The following is a 20,341-nucleotide window of genomic DNA, read 5'->3' on the forward strand; positions in this document are numbered from 1 at the left end:
ACACTGCAAAAGTCCTGACGCCCAATGTTCCAAAACATCTTCTGATAGAAATGGGACCACATGGGGGTGGGCCTGTTTCACTGAAGAGGAGTAGGCCAAAATGTTGAACATGTGAATACCAGATCAATGCTTCATTGAGTATACAGGATCATATTTGACCTGTTCTTGTCCATTATAATAGGGCCATATCTGCATGTGAGGTAGTGTTTTTATTGGTGGAAGCATGGGAACATTTGGTGGTGGCACTTTTATTGTTACCCAAACAATTGTTGAGCTTACCATCGCGGATATGAGAAATTCAGTTAATTTAATAAAAGTTTGATGTTTGCAAGACATTCAGAGTTTAAAAAAAAAAAAAAAGTTGTATCCGCACAAGCCACCCTACATAGGACTTTCCCAGGTGTCTAGTTTTCAGAAATCTTTACTCTGACCTCCTGTTGTGCACTGTGCCCTAGCAATGAGTCAGACACTGTTTGCAGTTTTTCTCAGTGTGCCCAAACACCATCTGGCTCCTTGCAGGGGTAGAAACACACAGGCCCTCATTACGACCCTGGCGGTCGGTGATAAAGTGGCGTTAATACTGCCAACAGGCTGGCGGTAACTACCGCCAAATTATGAAAGATCTCCGAAAGACAGCCAATGTACCACACCGACCGCCAGGATGGAAACAACAGCCACCACGGCGGTAGCCGCCTACAGCCAGGCGGAAGTCTTCCGCCCACCATATTACAACAACACAATCCGCCACCTTTTCCGGGGCGGTACCAATGACATCAGAAGCCTGGTGGAAACTGAGCTCAGAAGTGAAAGGACTCCCCTTTGGAGACACATGGAAGAACCACACCACCATGGAACCCGAACTACAAGTCTTCCTGATGATATTCTACGTTCTGCTCCACCACGGCCAGCGAAGATGACAACGGTGAGTACAGCCACCTAGCACACAAGGGGGGGGGGAAGAACGACAGTATCACAGACATGCACCATACACACCCCACACACACACCATACACACAACCAGCTGCCCAAGAAAACAGGTTAATCCCCCTAAATTGGCTGAATAATGCAAGGACAAAAAGATTTTACCAAACTGATTGTAATAAGCTCAACACAGTAGAAATAATAATTTAGGCAATGTAACAGATATATACAAATGCACAGAACAAGGGACACAGCCCAGTTCTCATTTTGACTGGGCCACATGGCCACAGGCCAAAGTCCAAAGCCCTACTTGTCACCTGCATCAACACGGAAAGAACACTGCAGGGGCATCAATTTGTAAATAGGCAGGCACCTCGGGGAGACGGGGGAAGGGAGGGGTCACCTCAGCCGGCAGCTGAAACAGGACCACTGGTTCTGGAGGGTGCAACATGCTCTGTGCTTGGTCCTGTGGAGTGCAAGGCCACAGTCTCTCGAGTGGGTGTCTTGCCCGATGGTTCGGGAGGGGGCAACATACCCTGTGCTTTGTCCTGGGGAGTGATGGGCCACAGTCTCTCGAGTGGGTGTCTTGCCCACTGGTTCTGCAGGGGGCAACATGCCCTGTGCTTTGTCCTAGGGAGTGATGTGCTTTGTCCTAGGGAGTGATGGGCCTCAGTCTCTAGAGAGGGTGTCTTGCCCACTGGTTCTGGAGGGCACAACAATGCCCTGTGCTTTGACCAGGGGAGTGCAAGGCCACAGTCTCTCGAGTGAGTGTCATGCCCACTGGTTCTGGAGTGGACAGGCCGCACACCAGCCCATGGACGCAAGGTGACATTGCGTCTGCTGGCGGTAACATCTGCACTGTGCAGATGGTGATGGGAGGCTCCCACACATCCCCTGCACCCTCAGATGGATGCACAACAATGGTTGGTGGTGGGGGCTCCGTCACAGCTGCTGGCCCATGCTCCTTGCCCTTCCTGCCTGCTGGCCCAGGCTCCTTGCCCTTCCTGCCTGCTGGCCCAGGCTCCTTGCCCTTCCTGCCTGCTGGCCTAGGCTCCTTGCCCTTCTTGCCTGCAGGTGCAGGCTCTTTGCCCTTCTTGCCTGCAGGTGCAGGCTCTTTGCCCTTCTTGCCTGCAGGTGCAGGCTCTTTGCCCTTCTTGCCTGCAGGTGCAGGCTCTTTGCCCTTCTTGCCTGCTGGTGCAGGCTCCTTGCCCTTCTGCCCTTCTTGCCTGCTGGTGCAGGCTCCTTGGCCTTCTTGCCTGCTGGTGCAGCCCCCCCCCTTCTTGCCTGCAGGTGCAGGCACTTTGCCCTTCTTGCCTGCTGGTGCAGGCACTTTGCCCTTCTTGCCTGCTGGTGCAGGCACTTTGCCCTTCTTGCCTGCTAGTGCAGGCACTTTGCCCTTCTTGCCTGCTGGTGCAGGCTCCTTGGCCTTCTTGCCTGCTGGTGCAGCCCTCCCCCCTTCTTGCCTGCAGGTGCAGGCACTTTGCCCTTCTTGCCTGCAGGTGCAGGCACTTTGCCCTTCTTGCCTGCAGGTGCAGGCACTTTGCCCTTCTTGCCTGCTGGTGCAGGCACTTTGCCCTTCTTGCCTGCTAGTGCAGGCACTTTGCCCTTCTTGCCTGCTGGTGCAGGCTCCTTGGCCTTCTTGCCTGCTGGTGCAGCCCTCCCCCCTTCTTGCCTGCAGGTGCAGGCACTTTGCCCTTCTTGCCTGCAGGTGCAGGCACTTTGCCCTTCTTGCCTGCTGGTGCAGGCACTTTGCCCTTCTTGCCTGCTGGTGCAGGCACTTTGCCCTTCTTGCCTGCTGGTGCAGGCACTTTGCCCTTCTTGCCTGCTGGTGCAGGCACTTTGCCCTTCTTGCCTTCTAGTGCAGGCACTTTGCCCTTCTTGCCTGCTGGTGCAGGCTCCTTGGCCTTCTTGCCTGCTGGTGCAGGCCCCCCCCCCTTTTTGCCTGCTGGTGCAGACCCCCCCCTTTTTGCCTGCTGGTGCAGGCCCCCCCCCCCCTTTTTGCCTGCTGGTGCAGCCCCCCCCCCCTTTTTGCCTGCTGGTGCAGCCCCCCCCCCTTTTTGCCTGCTGGTGCAGCCCCCCCCCCTTTTTGCCTGCTGGTGCAGCCCCCCCCCCTTTTGCCTGCTGGTGCAGCCCCCCCCCCCTTTTTGCCTGCTGGTGCAGCCCCCCCCCCCCTTTTTGCCTGCTGGTGCAGCCCCCCCCCCCCCTTTTTGCCTGCTGGTGCAGCCCCCCCCCCCTTTTTGCCTGCTGGTGCAGCCCCCCCCCCCTTTTTGCCTGCTGGTGCAGCCCCCCCCCTTTTTGCCTGCTGGTGCAGGCCCCCCCCCCTTTTTGCCTGCTGGTGCAGGCTCCTCGCCCTTTTTCCCTGCTGGTGCAGCCCCCCCCCCCTTTTTGCCTGCTGGTGCAGCCCCCCCCCCCCCTTTTGCCTGCTGGTGCAGCCCCCCCCCCCCCCCCCCCTTTTTGCCTGCTGGTGCAGGCTCCTTGGTCTTCCTGCCTGCTGGTGCAAGCTCCTTCCCCCTTAGGCTGGCTGGCGCAGGCTCCTTCCCCTTTAGGCTGGCTGGTGCAGGCCCCCCCCCCCCTTTTTGCCTGCTGGTGCAGCCCCCCCCCCCCCCTTTTTGCCTGCTGGTGCAGCCCCCCCCCCCCCTTTTTGCCTGCTGGTGCAGCCCCCCCCCCCTTTTTGCCTGCTGGTGCAGCCCCCCCCCCCCTTTTTGCCTGCTGGTGCAGCCCCCCCCCCCTTTTGCCTGCTGGTGCAGCCCCCCCCCCCCTTTTTGCCTGCTGGTGCAGGCTCCTCGCCCTTTTTGCCTGCTGGTGCAGGCTCCTCGCCCTTTTTGCCTGCTGGTGCAGGCTCCTCGCCCTTTTTGCCTGCTGGTGCAGGCTCCTCGCCCTTTTTGCCTGCTGGTGCAGGCTCCTCGCCCTTTTTGCCTGCTGGTGCAGGCTCCTCGCCCTTTTTGCCTGCTGGTGCAGGCTCCTTGGTCTTCCTGCCTGCTGGTGCAAGCTCCTTCCCCTTTAGGCTGGCTGGCGCAGGCTCCTTCCCCTTTAGGCTGGCTGGTGCAGGCCCCCCCCCCTTTTTGCCTGCTGGTGCAGGCCCCCCCCCCCCTTTTTGCCTGCTGGTGCAGGCTCCTCGCCCTTTTTGCCTGCTGGTGCAGGCTCCTCGCCCTTTTTGCCTGCTGGTGCAGGCTCCTCGCCCTTTTTGCCTGCTGGTGCAAGCTCCTTCCCCTTTAGGCTGGCTGACGCAGGCTCCTTCCCCTTTAGGCTGGCTGACGCAGGCTCCTTCCCCTTTAGGCTGGCTGACGCAGGCTCCTTCCCCTTTAGGCTGGCTGACGCAGGCTCCTTCCCCTTTAGGCTGGCTGACGCAGGCTCCTTCCCCTTTAGGCTGGCTGACGCAGGCTCCTTCCCCTTTAGGCTGGCTGACGCAGGCTCCTTCCCCTTTAGGCTGGCTGGTGCAGGCTCCTTCCCCTTTAGGCTGGCTGGCGCAGGTTCCTTCCCCAGTAAATGTGGCCTGGATTCCTTTCCACCACGAGTAGGTGCGGATGGAACTGGGCCCATGGACTGTGTGGCTGAAGTGCTTGGCTGGGTTTGTGATACCCTGGCCATATATGTGCAGGCCAGAGGGGAGGAGGAGGGGCTGGGAAGAGGTCAATGGTGGATAGGAACAGTTTTTTAGCAACGTTGGGGCAGGAAGAGGGAGAAGGAATGGGAGTGGCGGTTGAGGGAGTGGTTGTAGGAGGTGTCTGCTGGAGTTGGGTGCTGGTGCATGGGCTGAATGCTGTTGTGAGGTGGATGGCTGTTGGGTGTCTGAGTGCTTGCATTTGTGTACTTTAGGAGGGGGACAGACACAGTGGGAGAGGGCACAGGGGACGTGTGCATGGATGTTGTGGAGGTGTCTGCCAGTGAGGTGTGTTGTGCTTGGTGTGGTGATGATACTGGCAGTGGTTGATGATGTAGTGCATGCAGGTGTGAGTGTGCACATAACTAGGTGGGAGGAGGGAGAGGGGGAGACAGTGGAAATAGTGGATGTTGTTTTGTCTGCAACCAGATGGTGTTTGTGTGAGTGCCTGAGGGATGAAGTATGGTGCTTGTGTTTGCCTGTGCCACTCTTGGGTGTTGTCTTGTGTGCATGCTCATCTGTATGTGTGCCTGGGATGGGTTGGGTTTGAGGAGAATGGGACTGGGCGGTGGAAGTTGGAGGGAGGACGGTAGAAACAGGGACAATGGCTGCCATCAGAGAGGAGGCCAGAGCCTGAATCGATCTCTGTCGGGCCACCAATCCAGTGTGAATGCCCTCCAGGAATGCATTAGATTGTTGCATCTGGGCTGCCAGCCCCTGGATGGCATTCACAATGGCTGACTGCCCTACATAGATGGATCTCAGGAGGTCAATAGCCTCCTCACTCAGAGCAGCAGGGCTCACTGGGGCAGGGCCTGAGGTGCCTGGGGTGGAGGAGATGCCCACCTTCCTGGGTGAGCGGGCACAGGCAACTCATAGAGGGGCTGCTGGGATGGAGGTGCTGGTACGGGGGTGGCGGTGGTACCTGTAGCTGTGGTGGTCACAGAAGTGTCCGCCACCACCAGGGAGCTTCGATCAGAGGAGGTATCTGTGTCTGAAGTGTCCCCTCCGGTCTCCGCTGTGGTGCTCCCCTTGCCCTCTGCTCCTCCGCCAGATGATGCTAATGCACATAAGGACAGGATGACAAAACAAGAAAGGGGGGGGCAAAGGATACACTGGGTCAATGGCTGCACCAACACCACCTTTGGCGTACACAACACCCTCACTCACAGGGAACAGGCTTACGCACTATGCATTGCACTACCAGTGATATTGCTAGCCACCAAGGCATGGGGTGCGGCACACTCCGGCTAATGCAGCACACCTGGGACCCACACAGCCTTGACCAGTAGTGGATGCCTATGAGCTAGGTAGCTGATTATCCCTTCACAACCCTAGCCACCAGGGGACCTACGCTGCAATGTCAGGCCTGGCCTAGAGGCACCCACCAACACACATCCACCACCCGGATACCACCCTACCATGCGTAAGTTGTAATAATGGGAACTGTACTCACCCCCTTGTGGCTGCTGTGATGCCCTCAAGCGCCCATCCAGCCCTGGATAGGCCACCACCAGTATGTGGGCCATCAGGGTGGTCAGGGTTCGATGGGCACCCCTCCCTCGTTGGGAGGCCATCCCCAGCTGGGCCTCCGCCGTCTTCCGTGCCCAAAGACTCAGGTCCTCCCACCATTTGCGACAGTGAGTGCTCCGCCTGCCATAGACCCCCAGGGTCCGCACCTATTTGGCAATGGCATGCTATATACCCTTCTTTTGATGGTGGCTGACCTGCAGAGGCAATACACACAGGAAAATACCATTAGACAATGAGTCCAGCCTGTTATACACATGGCCGACCATACCCGTTCCCATCACCATTGGCACACACATAGCCCAGGACACAACCTGTACGCCACCAAGAGGACATCCACCCACCCCCTTTACATGAGGCCTTCACACACACACACACCACTCCATGCATTCATTTCACATGCATTGTGCCCACAGTGCACTCACCTGTTGGTCTGGAGGCTCATGCAGCAGTCTGTACTGGGGTAGGACCCTATCCACCAGTCTGTCCAGCTCCTCCAGAGTGAAGGCTTGGGGCCCTTTCCCTGGTCACACGGGCCATGGTAGGTTCCAGACACAGGTCACAGCAGCACATGCAGTGTAGGTACTCTCCTATGGAAGGTCAGGTAGCAAGTGAGGAATATTATAGAAAATGGTGGTCACGTCCGCGGCGGTGCGTACAGTCACCACCGGCGTAGATCACCATTGGCCACTGTACTCCATAGGGCCCAGTGTTAACCAATAAGGATTTGCACAGCGGTTCCCGATGCACAACGTCAGTGGAATTACCTCAATTCCACCTGTCCCTCCACACAGGACAGGCGGACGCCAGTTTGGGGGGGGGGGGGACAGGCAGGCCAGCCTCTGGAATAATGCTGTGTCACAAGAGATATTAGCACATACTGGACAAATCACACTGACCCATTACATGTTTACAGAATGCAAACTACTGTTGTAGCGCCATTGTTCAGATTGTGACCGGTTCCTCACTCTCTTGTCCCTTAGATTCTACCGCTGCGGATGAATAGGAGATGGAGACAAACGCCCGTGTACAGACCCCTGGTGGACTTGGCAACACTGGAGGACAGGCACATTATCCTCACCTATAGACTTGACGACCACAATCACTGAGCTGTGTTCCCAATTGGAACCTGATATCTGCTATCTGTCACCCCACTAGGATCCCCCCTCTTGTGCAAGTGCTACCAGTACTCCATTTCCTGGCAACTGTTTCTTTCCAAGTGACAGTGGGTTTGGCAGCAGGAATGTCACAGCCAATGTTCTCAAACGTGCTGACAAGAGTGTTGTCTGCCCTGATAAAATTTGGTCACAGTAAAGTCTGGCTTTTATGCAATGGGACATATCCCTAATATAATTGGTGCGATTGATGGGACACATATTGCATCTGCCCCCACCCCCCCCGTCACAATGAACAGGTGTTCAGGAATCGTAAGAGTTTCCACTCCATGAATGTTCTGCTTGGGGGACCAGTACATCTCCCATGTCAATGCTAAATATCCTGGGTCAGTGCATGATGCCTTTGTCCTGAGGAATAGCAGCATCCCAAATGTGATGGCCCGACTACAGGGGCACTGAGTGTGGCTAATAGGTGAGCCCCCCTGGTTCACACCCAGTATATGTTGGTGTATGAGTATGGTGTGGGCCATATAGGATAGTGTGTGGCTAAATGTTGTCCCTCAATATTTGCAGGTGACTCTGGTTACCCAAACCTATCATGGCTGCTGACCCCTGTCAGGAATGCCAGGACAAGGGCAGAAGAACGTTATAATGAGGCACATAGGCGAACCAGAAGGATCATTGAAAGGACCTTTGGCTGGTGCCTCCATCTAACAGGTGGATCCCTGTGCTACTCACCCAAGAAGGTCTGCCAGATAGTAGTGGCATGCTGCATGTTGCATAACCTGGCCCTCAGGCACCATGTCCCTTTTCTGCAGGAGGAGGAGACAGGAGATGCCCGTATGGCAGCAGTAGACCCTGTGGACAGTGAGGATGAAGAGGATGAGGATGAGGACAACAGAACATCAGTTATTTAACAATACTTCCAGTGACACACAGGTAGGACGGTGTAACGTTACATTTTAATGACTTTGTTTGTAATCTTTGCGGCAGTGGCATGCTGATAGTTCCCACTTCTGTGCCCACTTACTGTTCCCTCTGGCAATTCATTTTGCAGATGTTGGTGACCTGAAATATACTCCTGGTGTGATCACTACAGCCAGCTACAGCTCATTAATCTATGCTCATTCTATGTACAGTTAATTTGCAATATGTGTACCTGTTTCAATAAATACATATTTGATATACATGACATACTCCAAATGGATTTTTTGCAAAGGGTGTTTATTGAAGTGCTAATATATAGAGGGGAAAGTGCAATGGAATGGTGTGATGATGGAGGAAAGTCCAGGGTATTGTTACAATCTGTTTGTAGCAGAGGTGCATTGTCCAAGGGGACATAGGAAGGGGAGCAATGGCAGTTCAAGGTGGACAGGGTGACTGAGTGGGCCACAAGGGGGACAATCAGGAGAGTCTCATATCCTGGCGGGGGTCTTGGCAAGTGTCTCTGGCTTCTGTCTGGATTGCAGGGAACATTTGCGGGGTGGTTCACCTTCTGCAGGGGGAGGGGTGCTGGTGACCTGTGAGTTCTGTGATGGGGCCTCCTGGCCACTAGTGGCAGCGGAAGGCTGTTCAGATATCTGGCTAGTAGCAGGAGCCCGCTGGTGTGAGACTGCCTCCCTCATAATGTTGGCCATGTCTGCCAGCACCCCTGCTATTGAGATCAGGGTGTTGTTGATGGCCTGCAAGTCCTGCCTGATCCCCTGGTACTGTCCTTCTGCAGCCGCCTGTTTCCCTGCACGTTGTTCAGGATCTGGCCCATCCTGTCCTGGGAATGTTGATAGGCTCCCGGGATCTCTGTGAGTGCCTCCTGGAGAGTCTGTTCCCTGTGCCTGTCCTCCCCCTGGTGCACAGCAGTTCTCCCAGTGTCCCTGGTGGCCTGTGCCTCTGTCCCCTGAACCGTGTGCCCACTGCCATTGACCCCAGGTCCCTAATTGTCTTGTGTGAGAGGTGTGGCCTGGGTCCCTGTCGAGTTTGACACTGCTGATTGACGTGTCCTGGGGACAGAGGTGTGGGTACGCTGGGTGGGTGCTGTGGTGTTGTTTCCTGATGGGGGAGGCTCTGTGGTGGTGTATGACTGGGCCTGGGTAACCGGCTTTCCAGTGGTCCCTGATGGGCAGGTAGGTCATCCAGATCCTGAAGACCAGAGTTGCTGTCATTACTGTAGGCCTCTTCAGTTGAGGGACTGGATAGTGCTGGCACCTCCTCTCCGGTGACTTTGGTACCTGTGGGGATGTAAATGATGTGTTATGGTTTATATGTCTGACATATTGTAGAGCCGTGGCTTCACCTCTATGGTTGGATTTGCCCTGCCAGCTTTCACTTGTGTAAGTTAGTGTATGATGGGATTGTTAGTTCTCTATGGTGTGCATGCTGTAGTGATGAATGTCCCTGCAGGGCTGTGAGGGGTCTCCATGCATTGGTACAGCATGCAGGGCTTGGCATTGGCATTAGTGAGATGTGATGGTGGAGTGTGTGGGATGCAGTGGAGTGATGGGGGTGAGGGTATCTGATGGCATGCAGTAAGGGGGGTGATAATAGTAGAGAGTTGACTTACCAGAGTTCAGTCCTCCTCGACTGCGTCCAGGCCCTCAGGATGCAGTATTGCCAAGACTTGCTCCTCCCGTGCTGTGAGTTGTGGGGGGCGAGGTGGGGGGTCCACTGTCAGTCCTCTGGATAGCGAGCTGGTGTCTTGCTGCTATGGAATGTACCTTCCCCATAGGTCGTTCCACCTCTTCCTGATGTCATCCCTAGTTCTGGGGTGCTGTCCCACGGCGTTGACCCTGTCCATGATTCTCCGCCATAGCTCCATCTTCCTTACTATTGATATCTGCTGCACCTGTGCTCCAAATAGTTGTGGCTCTACCCTGACAATTTCCTCCACCATGACCCTTAGCTCCTCCTCTGTGAAATAGGGGTGTGTCTGTGGTGCCATGGGTGTTCTGTGAGGTGTGTGGGTAATGTGTTGGTGTGTGTGGGTAATGTGTTGGTGTGTGTGATGTGGAGTGCGTGAGTGGTGTATAGGTGTGAGTAGTGTGTGGCTCTAGTTGTCAGTGGTCTTGGTGTCTCTCTGGCAATGGTTTGTAGTCGTAAGGGGTTGGAGGTAATGTGGGTGTTTGTATGGGTGTCAGATGTGTGTTGTTTGAATTGTTCAATGTGGTGGTGTTTTCTATGTGGTTGTGCATTGTGAGTGCAGCGGTATGTACTGCCAATGGTTTACCGCAGTTGAATGTCCGCCGTGGTGATTCGTGGGTCATAATGTGGTGGGCGTTGTTCTGTTGGCGTAACGGTGTGGGTTTTGATACCGCCAATTTATCACTGACCTTTGGGCTGGTGGACTTGTGTGTCTGGCTGTATTCTGTCGGATTGGTGTGTGTGTCATAATATGGTGATAGGATATGCACCGCAGCGGCAGTAAGTTGGTGGCTGTCAGCGTGGCGGTAAGTGCGATTTACCGCCAATGTCTTAATGAGGGCCAAAGCTTCTTCCTTTGACAATATTTCTTATGAAAAGAGAAGTATTGTGAGAGGAAGGAGCACTCTGTCTAAGCCCTAGCAACAAATCATGTGCAGTTTGGATTATTTCTTGTTATGAGAACAAATCGTTACTACTTCTGGCTCCTGCATGAGGCACAGAATTGTGTGTCTCTCCACAAGAAAAGCCTAAAACAGTTTGCATTTTTTTTATTAGACATAGAAAATGTGGGGGCACTGGCACACAGCTCCTTTATTTCACAAGGCGTCCTTTGGACAAATAAGTATTGTGAAATTATGGAGCTGTGTGAAATTGAAAGGGAGAGGAGGTGCAATTGGAACGGAGGGATTGGAAACAACCCTAGTTTGATTTCGTCCAATTGACCTCTCCTGATTTATTTCTTCCGTTGGTAGGATGGTAGTGGTGAATGTGCGAGAAATGAGTTGAACTGCGTCTCCTGCCTTTGCTCCTTTGTTCCCACCTCCCTTCTTCCCATTAACCGATCACAGTGGATCAGGTTGGTGAATGCAGTCTGGGAGGAGCTGGTGGCAGTAATAGTTGCCCCCTGCCCTCCTGTAGCCTCCCGCAGCCCCACCTATCCTTCCCATAAGTGTGGGACGTGACACGCGTATTAATGAGGCACCCTGGAAGTTTTTCACTGGGAACTTCTCAACAACACTTGGTTATTTAACACCCTACCTGCTTTCTTTGATAAGTACCACTTATTTAGTGAAATGAAGTACTGGAAATATAAGCATGACATATGGGTTGTCTGCCTTTGAGATTCTCACCGTAAAGAACTTGGTTTGAAATCTTGGACAAACTAAAGTACACTGTACAGAGTCTCATCCCATTAAAATGGTTAAGTCAAAAGAGTTCTCTGTCTCCACTCGTGTTGGGCTGTGTCTGTACTTAATAGGGTTCTTCGAATAAGCACTGTGATTACTGCCATTTCTTTCAGTGTCACATTATTTTCTATCATCAACGGCATCCTGTTCGACATCATGGCATCTTCTGCCCCTGAGGTTGTTGCATCTTTGAGCAACAAGCTATAGAATACAACTAGATCTTCACCTACAGTGGGCACATTTCGGCGCACATGGGAAGGATGAAGAGCTCTCCTTTTCAGAAACAGGAGCTCAACATCCCTCTTTTTTAGGTTAACAGTGGGTCAAACTAAATACAAGAATTGACAGAGGCAATAGGTCTGGCCTCAGCAAGAATGCAATAGTTAACTTAATTTTTTACCAAGTATAAACAAAATGTACAACAATTGCCAAACCTATAAAAAATATGCGAATAAAGAAATGGTCCAGCACCCAATTCTCATTTTAGGTGGCTCTGCCCATGTGATAAGGCAAATGTCATCAACCACTTTGCAAGATTATCAGTGGATGGGGTGGGCTCCACTACTGTTCCATTCTTTATGCTGTGATGGGTGGAAGAAAGTGTGAATGAGAGTTGAACATACTGATGGATGAAGAGGGCTAATGGAAAGGCCCTGTATGTATGTATGTATAATATATATGTATGCATTGTTAGGTTTGGCGTTAGCCAAGACCTTCTAAATTTACCAAAATTATATTCCTATTATACTTACCAATAGGGCCTTTCAGACATTCCACTTCATCTGTTGGTCTGTTGTATCATTCATATTTTTCTTCTTCCCGCCCTAACATAGAGCATGGGGTCCGCCAATTTTAGCCACTGGCTACTTCGACCTGTGATGCATTTGCCTATCCACATGCGTAAATCATGTGTGCAGCCACCTCACAATGAGTGTCCTTTACTTGCCAGTGTTTCACTGGGGTTAAAGAAGACCCTGTTTTTTGGTCCGTGCTTTAATGAGAACAAAGCGTCCCTTCTGCTCTGCCATATTAATCTTGTTAGCGTAGCTGTAAAGAATAGTCTATTATGCCCCAACCACGCCTAGTAATTTTTCTCATGTTGCAGAGCGCTTTTCGCGTTCATGTTTAAATGTTCTACTATCTGACCTTACAGTAGTATGAACTTTCTTTAAAAAAAGTTATGGAATACTTTACTAAATTGTGTTTGCGAAAAATGGCAGTTTAAAAAAAAAAATCTATAGTAATGTGCAGTGCTCAGTGTAAAAGTATTCCCTTTTAAGATGCCTCTGTGTTGAATATAGGAGATGAAGGGTTACCAGGTAATGTCCTTCCTCGGTGTCATTATTTGTTTTTGTGACGCACGTTTACTTTTTGTCCTGGCTTCCTGTGGTTCTTCCCCTCTCCTGGTCTTTTTTTAACGACTTTTACTTTCTGTATGAATCTTTTAATAAATTGGGCGCTCTGCTGAGTGCATAACACCAATATACAGGTACAGTACCTTTTGTTAACAGACTGTGTGCCTTATTAATCTAAACAGTGGCCTGTTTTTTTTTTTTGTTGATTTTCTAAAGAAACACTAAGGCGCTGCTTTTATACTTCCACCAATCTTGAGCTTACTTTTCTAACCTGACTCCAAACACATTCATTAAAACAAGTTGTCTTTCATCTAGTGCACCATAGCGCACACATACTTCAGCTAAGAGATGTACATTTTCTGTCGTCTGTCTATCTTTATTTAATGGTACTTAATTTACCAGTCCACAGGAGGATGGAAATGTGAGTTAGTTGGTTTCGTCACCCTTAGGTCATGTATTAAAGGACCCTTCTTCACTCTAATCAAATTCTGGCTTTTTAACCATTTCTAGAAGGAGTGATAGTCTACTTAACTCATTGGAAGCATAACACTACAACACCCAGAATGCATTAGCATGTGATATGAAAGCCCAGGTTTTGAAGCAGTGTCAGTAATCGCATGTTGTGAAGTGGAAACCCTAGGATCAATCCTGGTGTGATTTCAGCTTGCGGACTCAGATACTATGCAGTTTGTCTGCCTCAACTGTTTAGCTTATTGAGCCACCCTGCTAGCAATAGAATAACACACTTTTGTAAGTTTGCAATTACTGATTCCTGCTTTAAGACTGCATATTTTAAAACTATGTTTTAAAAGTCCTGAACACAATCAGAAATACGTTGCGTACAGACATATTAAACAAAGAGTTAAGGCAAGATATCCTGACTTTGCCAATGCTTGTGTCTTTTGAAATTGTTCTTTATAAACTTATCCTCTTTTTAGTATGCAAACAATGAAGTGCATTTAAAACTGCACTTCTTTATGTATGTCATAATGGTATGCATTTATAATGGATGATTACAATCATACTTTGTCCTTTTTAGTCTGTATGTCCTGCTTGTAGGGTTTTCTAGTTTGCTTTCAGTGCTCTTGTATGGCATGTGCATATAGATATTTAACACCCATTACTAATTGAAGCTGTGCTTATTTGTCACTATATCTTCCTGTATGCATATTTACAAGTCTTCCTTTATCTAGCTACATGTTGTTTTAATGGCCAGTCTATCTACCTCCCAGCTTGTCTATCAACCTGTCTATCTGTCTTTCTACCTTTCTGTCTGTCTACCAATGCACGCCTCTTGGTAATAAAGATTGGCACAAATAGGATTGATATAAGCAGTGACAACTGAAACGACTGAAACGACGAATTTAATTACAGGAGGTCCTATCCAAATGGAATTAAAGAGATACAGAAAGCCCTGAAGAAGTCAAGGGTAATTCCCAGACGAAACACGTTGGCTTGGCAGGAACTAAATTTGGGACAAAATTTATTAAGAAGAATAAAGAAGAATTTATGCCAAATTTTGGGTTCTATTGGACTTAATTGAGGGCTCTTCTATATTTACTGAAGGATAATTTACTGTTGATGACGAGTGCATAACGTGATTTGACTTAAGGTTAACCTTTTTTGATGTTACCATTGCTAAGTTTTGGTTAGGGGAGGGTTTTCCTTAGCTTAAGCACCATCGGATTAGATTAAGGATATTTGTAGAATTTATACTTTTACTATTAGAAAGGTGAGCGCCGGATCCTCTAGAAGAACTACCCCTTAGTATGTTATTAGCTTGTTTATTATGATTTCCTTTTCGAAAAACATTTATTTATTTATTTTTGGAAAGCATGAGTCTGGCAAGATAGATAAAGTGATTGCCAGGCCAAACTTTACAAAAAGCTACTCTGCAGTGCTTTTAGTTGAGCTTCAGCTAGTAATTGCAGACCACTGTGTAATATTGACTCAGCCCGGCAGCCTCAAGTTTTTAAACTGACCAAAATAGAGATCTCAAAACCTGAGCCTTTGACTGCCTCTAACTAATTAAGAATCAACCCTCTGTACCATTGTGCCACCAGTCAGCTGTGTGCCCCCCATCTAAGCTCAAATTAACATAGGTTAATTTCACTTTACTAAGTTGCTTGGTTTATTGGGTGCTGCTCCGTGTTGTCCCGACCTAAACCATGTAGGCACAGCATAGACTAAGCATGCCTGCACCAAACTCCTGCAACTGAACGGCAGACGGTGTCCCACCACTAACGTTGCTTGACTTTTCCAAGGAAGCAAAGCTGTGCCTAATCCAGTACCACATGATCTGCAGATGCTGTCACCATCCACTCCCACTTTCCTTCTTCAAATATTGTTCTTTTGTTCCCAACAAAGTTACTGTTTTTTATTTAGTGTTGCCTTTGACTTCTCCTTCCATTTTCACCTTTTGTGGAGAGAATAAGAAAAAACCCAAATAACCTCACGAGGAGCAAATCAGTTGTAAAGTGGCAGGCATTTAGAGAACAAAACTCAGGATATAATTTCTGAACCAAGTGAGAGTGCCTTTAATGCTTCAGCCTTACTCTCCTACAGCACAAGCTTTGCTCTTATTCATTATCTAGCATTAGATACCATGGTGGGGAAACCTTCCCCATTTAATGCCACTCACGCTAAATTTATTTGCTCATATGTACATTTGCTGGTCGTTTTTCTTCATAAACTTTATCTCTGCACTCTTCTGTTGCAGAGATTTGCCGGCTCATTGCCTCTGCATGTGAGCAGTGTCCTAGCAGATTACCTCCCATTTCTTATGAGATGTTAATGTTATGTGCACATTTTGTATCTGTCATCAAAGATGGTGTAGCAGTTACTGTCGGAGGTGCAAAATTGCATTATTTGTAAACCAATCCTTTAAAACATTGCCAAAGCATTGTTGAACAAAACACTGCAAAATGTTATCCTTTTCCTCTGAGCAGTTGTCATCTGCTTGCTAAAAGTCTTCTACTGTGAAAAAACTTTAAAATTAATGTTAGCGAAAGGCTCAGCAGTTGAGCAGAAGAGTGCAAATTGCTTTTCGACAGAGTTCCTACTTCTACTGCTGGTTTAATTGATATTTAAAGAGTGGATATTTACTCAAGTGCTGAAAGGGTAAAACTGGCTCAGGGAAGTGTGGTAACAGGGTGAAAAATTGAAAGCATGATCTACAGTTGCTAATGTGTATCCTTAATGATAGCACTCCTTTGTCGCTCTTGTTCCTGTCTCTGTTTTCACGATCATATGGTAAATGCTTCTAGTGGTGCTTCTTCACACCTGAGTGGCCTTCATCTAATGTATAGCCTATCTCGCATGGCACTTGTTTTCATATTGCGCATTGTTAATGCCTAAGCTTGTAAAAATTATTTGTTTCAGGCCAGAGATGGTTGTTGGTTGGTATCACAGTCACCCTGGCTTTGGCTGTTGGCTCTCTGGGGTTGATATCAACACTCAGCAGAGCTTTGAAGCCCTGTCGGAAAGAGCTGTGGCAGTCGTGGTGGATCCTATACAGAGCGTGAAAGGCAAGGTACGGTGAGATTTCAGCTTTTCCCCTTTTCACAAATAACTTGAAATCTTTGTAAAAAGTGCCGACCTCAAACCTATCCATGGCGTGGTAATTTTGTAAAGTACAGCTAAGTAACCTTGATGTTATTGTGCAGATCCCTACTTTAGTCAAATAAAAAGCATGTAACATCAACAAATATATAATCAGCTTTTGTCACTTCGCTTTATAAGTGATGTGTTTGGAATTATGAATGTTTTTTTGTTCTTTTTTCAAACGCATTGCTGTATTTCCGTAAATGATGAATGTAAAATGAGTATCAAAAATGAAAAAATATTATTTGCATAGGGCGTTTTTTAACTTTCAGTTGCTGCGCTTAGTGGCAGTGTTTTTTTTTACATGGCATTCGGTTTTTAGATGCAGACAATATGGTGAAGACAATTAAAGTTTTTCTGAAGACTTCACATCTTGCAGTGAGAATGCAGATGAATGATTATGTATGTTAAATGACTGAAAAGAGATTAACTAACCAGGCATATTGGGTTCTAGTTGTCCTTTGTTGAGATCTCTTTTGTTCTTGTGTAGTTCCTTTTTTATTATTTCTTTCTAGCCCCATATGCCATTTTCCTATTTCCTGCCTCATGACAGCAGGGAGCAGCTCTATTATCACCTTCACAGAGCTGTCTGAAAATGTGAGAGGCAATTCGATTTTGCTCAACCACAGGGAGAGCGGATTAGAAAAACTACAGAATATACAGAAATTGACTAGACGGTTTTCTGCTTTAAAATACTGCTGAGGTGTCTTGTTTGAGCATGTACTTCAATTGTAATGTTGGATAAAATGATAATAAAACACGATTTATGAAAGTTATTATTTTTTTTTTGTACCGCGGGAGTAGCAATTGCATCGCTTCCTAAAATGCATATTTCTTTTCTGTATTTGAGGGCAGTTGCGGAATTCGTATTGAAGAATATTAACCATGTTCTTGTCATATCAAGTCAAATTTATATTGCTGTGACTTCAAATCATTTTTAAATCAGATATTATAGTCAACCCCTTCGTGACATGCAGCCCTTATTATTTAGCTAAATTGGGGTGTCACATAAACCTTACTCCCATCATCCTCTCTACTGTGGGGACATGAAAAGAAATGAAATGAGCAGCTTCCTTTGTCGATCATTGCTAATGGATAAATAGAGTTTGCTTATATGATAAATTTTCACACTGTTGTAGAGGTTTCACATGTGACTTTATGATTGGCCTTTTTTCACCCATGTATTGTCCGGAACATGTTGTGGTGCCTTTTTTCACTCTTTGTCAGTATGGAACTGTTTTTTTTAATCGGATCCAAATAGCTGGTGTTTTGTAGCCTTTTGTAAATGGTGTCATTTTGTGTATGAATTAATACTGCCAATTTGACTTTATTCCATCTAATAACGTTAAGAGATTGTTGTTGTCAATTTCCTAATGGTTCCTTAATGGTTGTCCGATCTGGTTGTAGGCCCCACTGGAACAGTCACTGTGGCATATATACGTATTTATTTGGGAGAAAATTGGAGACATAAACATTTGCGTTCTCGGCTCTAATGAGCACTTGTGAGTCGAAGACTGAGATTGACAGTATTATATACATACTCTACTTACCATATTCCTCCACAAAACCAAAACAGATGCTGGTCTACGGTTGAAATATTTCTAGAGTCATTCTCTAGACTACCAGAAGGCACAGACATGCTAAACTAATAACAGATTGTGTGGCATACAACTACTAGTTATAATTAACAATAGTAGGGCCAATGTTACACCTATAGGATCTCTGAATTAATATCTAGTGGCTGACCTGAACTTCTCTTTGTCGGATGATGTGCTTGGTGGGGCTAGTTAGGTTTGATACACCAGATGCAAGGTTGATAATCGGTTCTCCCCTTTGGAGGAGTATGAAGAGAGAGTGGGTGATACCTCTGTGGCAGTGTAGTCAACACAAACTGTCTAATTAGGGCACATATAATTTCAGGTCATTCCTAAATATTTGGTAAATTGGTCGTGTTCTCAGTGTCTGGGTAATCGTGTTATAAAGTAAGTGACCAGTGGATCGTCTCCTCCATGTTTTTATTTTTTTTTAATCGGGCTTCTTTGCGGTCGATCTAAGCAATTTTAGTTTTGTTGTTCTACTTAGAGCCATTAATAAGACCTCAAGACAGTGGTTGTGTGCATATGATAATTCAGTTAATGTATATACAGGCCTCTTGAGTCTGCATTTCTGAAAGTTTGGTACATTCACCAATGTTGCTGTAGTCTAGCCGCAAGAGGACCATATATCTAGTAAGCTCGGGAGTGTGATAGGAAAAGAGCAGGACTAGTACCTTTTTAATAAGACTAGTTAATAACGATTGATAGGAGTCATGTTTAATTTGCAATCAGGATCACATCAGCAGTTTAGAGAAACCATTTTCAGAGGTGAGTGCAGTAAATCATGACCTGACAGTTTTTAAGCATACTCGTTTGTTTCTTACACAATGTGCGCCTGAGACGATTTCCTTATGAACTCAGGATGTTGCACTTAAACAAATTTGCTTGTTTTCACCACAGTTTGGCTTTTTCCGTGCGCCCTTTGAGTTTTGTTAATATAGCTTTCTGAGCAGGTTATAAACTGAAATTAAGTTGTTTGTTTTATTTTCAGGACATGATAAAGCTATGCAGATAAGAAATTTACCGTGACGCAATGTGCAAAATGCTCTGACTTATGGTTTGCCTAGGCCTAAATGCACAAGAAGGTAGCAATCAAAATGTTAATGCTGTGTATGGATAGCCTGTAGTTTCATACTTTTGAAGCAGGACTGCAAGGTGGGGTTATTTTGCAAGTAGCATTATAAAAATCTGGAAACCCCGAGCAGTGACGTATTGCCCGAAGGTGCTATGAATTCTCAAAGGCCTTTTAATGGCAGAGGATCGGATTTACTTAGTGCTATTTTGGCGCCGGTTTGTACATCTCTGTACAAGTGCCATGAATACGGTTCTTTGACTCCCTCTTGTGGGATATTTGCCTTGTGTAAGCAAAACCATGAGGGGCCCAAGTGCTGAGGTTTTTTCAGAGTGTGGACCTTTATAAAATATCTGCTTGTCTTAGGGATGGGAAGGTTCAGAAGTGTACTTATCCTTAAACAAAGTCCACTTTTCATTTTTGGTGCCATGCAGTGCAGTGACAAATTGCTCCAGCATTCTCGTCATACCCAAGCTCTGTTAATAGCCTCTTTTTTCACTATTTTAGGGCTCATATTATGCAAGAGTTTGGATCCTAGAAAAGCTTTGATGTTGTCATATTTCTGCAAGTTATATAGAGGGACTGTAAGTAGACCGGAATTGTCAGATATGGGGTTGGAATGACTGTAAATCTGCACACACCCACAAGCTAACATGTTTAATTAATGTCATTCATCAACTACTCCTTTCTCTTTTCTGTCCGGAAATTGCTTGGAAATTTACTACTGTAATGAGCAGGAGTAAAACACTTTTCTCAGGTGGACAAAAGAGTGTAGGGATGGGAAATTTGCAGTCTCGCAGCCTATTATGGGGTATATTAGCGTTATGAATAGCCTCAAATCGTTAATAAAAACAGATTACAAGCTTTTATACTGGAACCACTGTCGGCAAAGCAACTGAGCTTATGCATTTGTTTAGAGTGCCTGCCCTAATAGTAAACCCTTGCTTTGATGAATAATTAATACAAGTTTTAGCAACCTGTACATATGGACAAAAACCTTGCCTTAGAGACACACAGTCCTCTTTCACAGATTCATAACTGTGATACTGTAAGCCGAGTGTCAAGGATTTATGCTGCAGTAGGTTGGGGCCTACTTGTCTAGTGTGTAAACTAAACCCGAAATATCTTGTGCTTGACCCCAAACAATACATACTGGGCCTCAAGCAATGAAAATGCCCCACCCATGGCTTTTAGAATCTTCTTAATGTGACTGTACTGATACATTTT

At 47.5% G+C, this 20,341-nt stretch overlaps 1 protein-coding gene across 2 annotated transcripts in view; it reads left to right on the top strand.

The window, feature by feature from the left end:
• PSMD14 (proteasome 26S subunit, non-ATPase 14) overlaps window positions 1-20,341 on the top strand; it is a 383,293-nt gene that overhangs the window by 226,779 nt on the left and 136,173 nt on the right. For both annotated transcript variants that reach the window (XM_069224236.1, XM_069224237.1), the window contains exon 6: window positions 16,226-16,376. In XM_069224236.1, coding sequence (XP_069080337.1) covers window positions 16,226-16,376 — 151 coding nt within the window. The remainder of the gene's footprint in view (window positions 1-16,225; window positions 16,377-20,341) is intronic.

Source organism: Pleurodeles waltl, chromosome 3_1 (genome assembly GCF_031143425.1).
Source record: "Pleurodeles waltl isolate 20211129_DDA chromosome 3_1, aPleWal1.hap1.20221129, whole genome shotgun sequence".
NCBI classification, from domain to species: Eukaryota; Metazoa; Chordata; class Amphibia; order Caudata; family Salamandridae; genus Pleurodeles; species Pleurodeles waltl.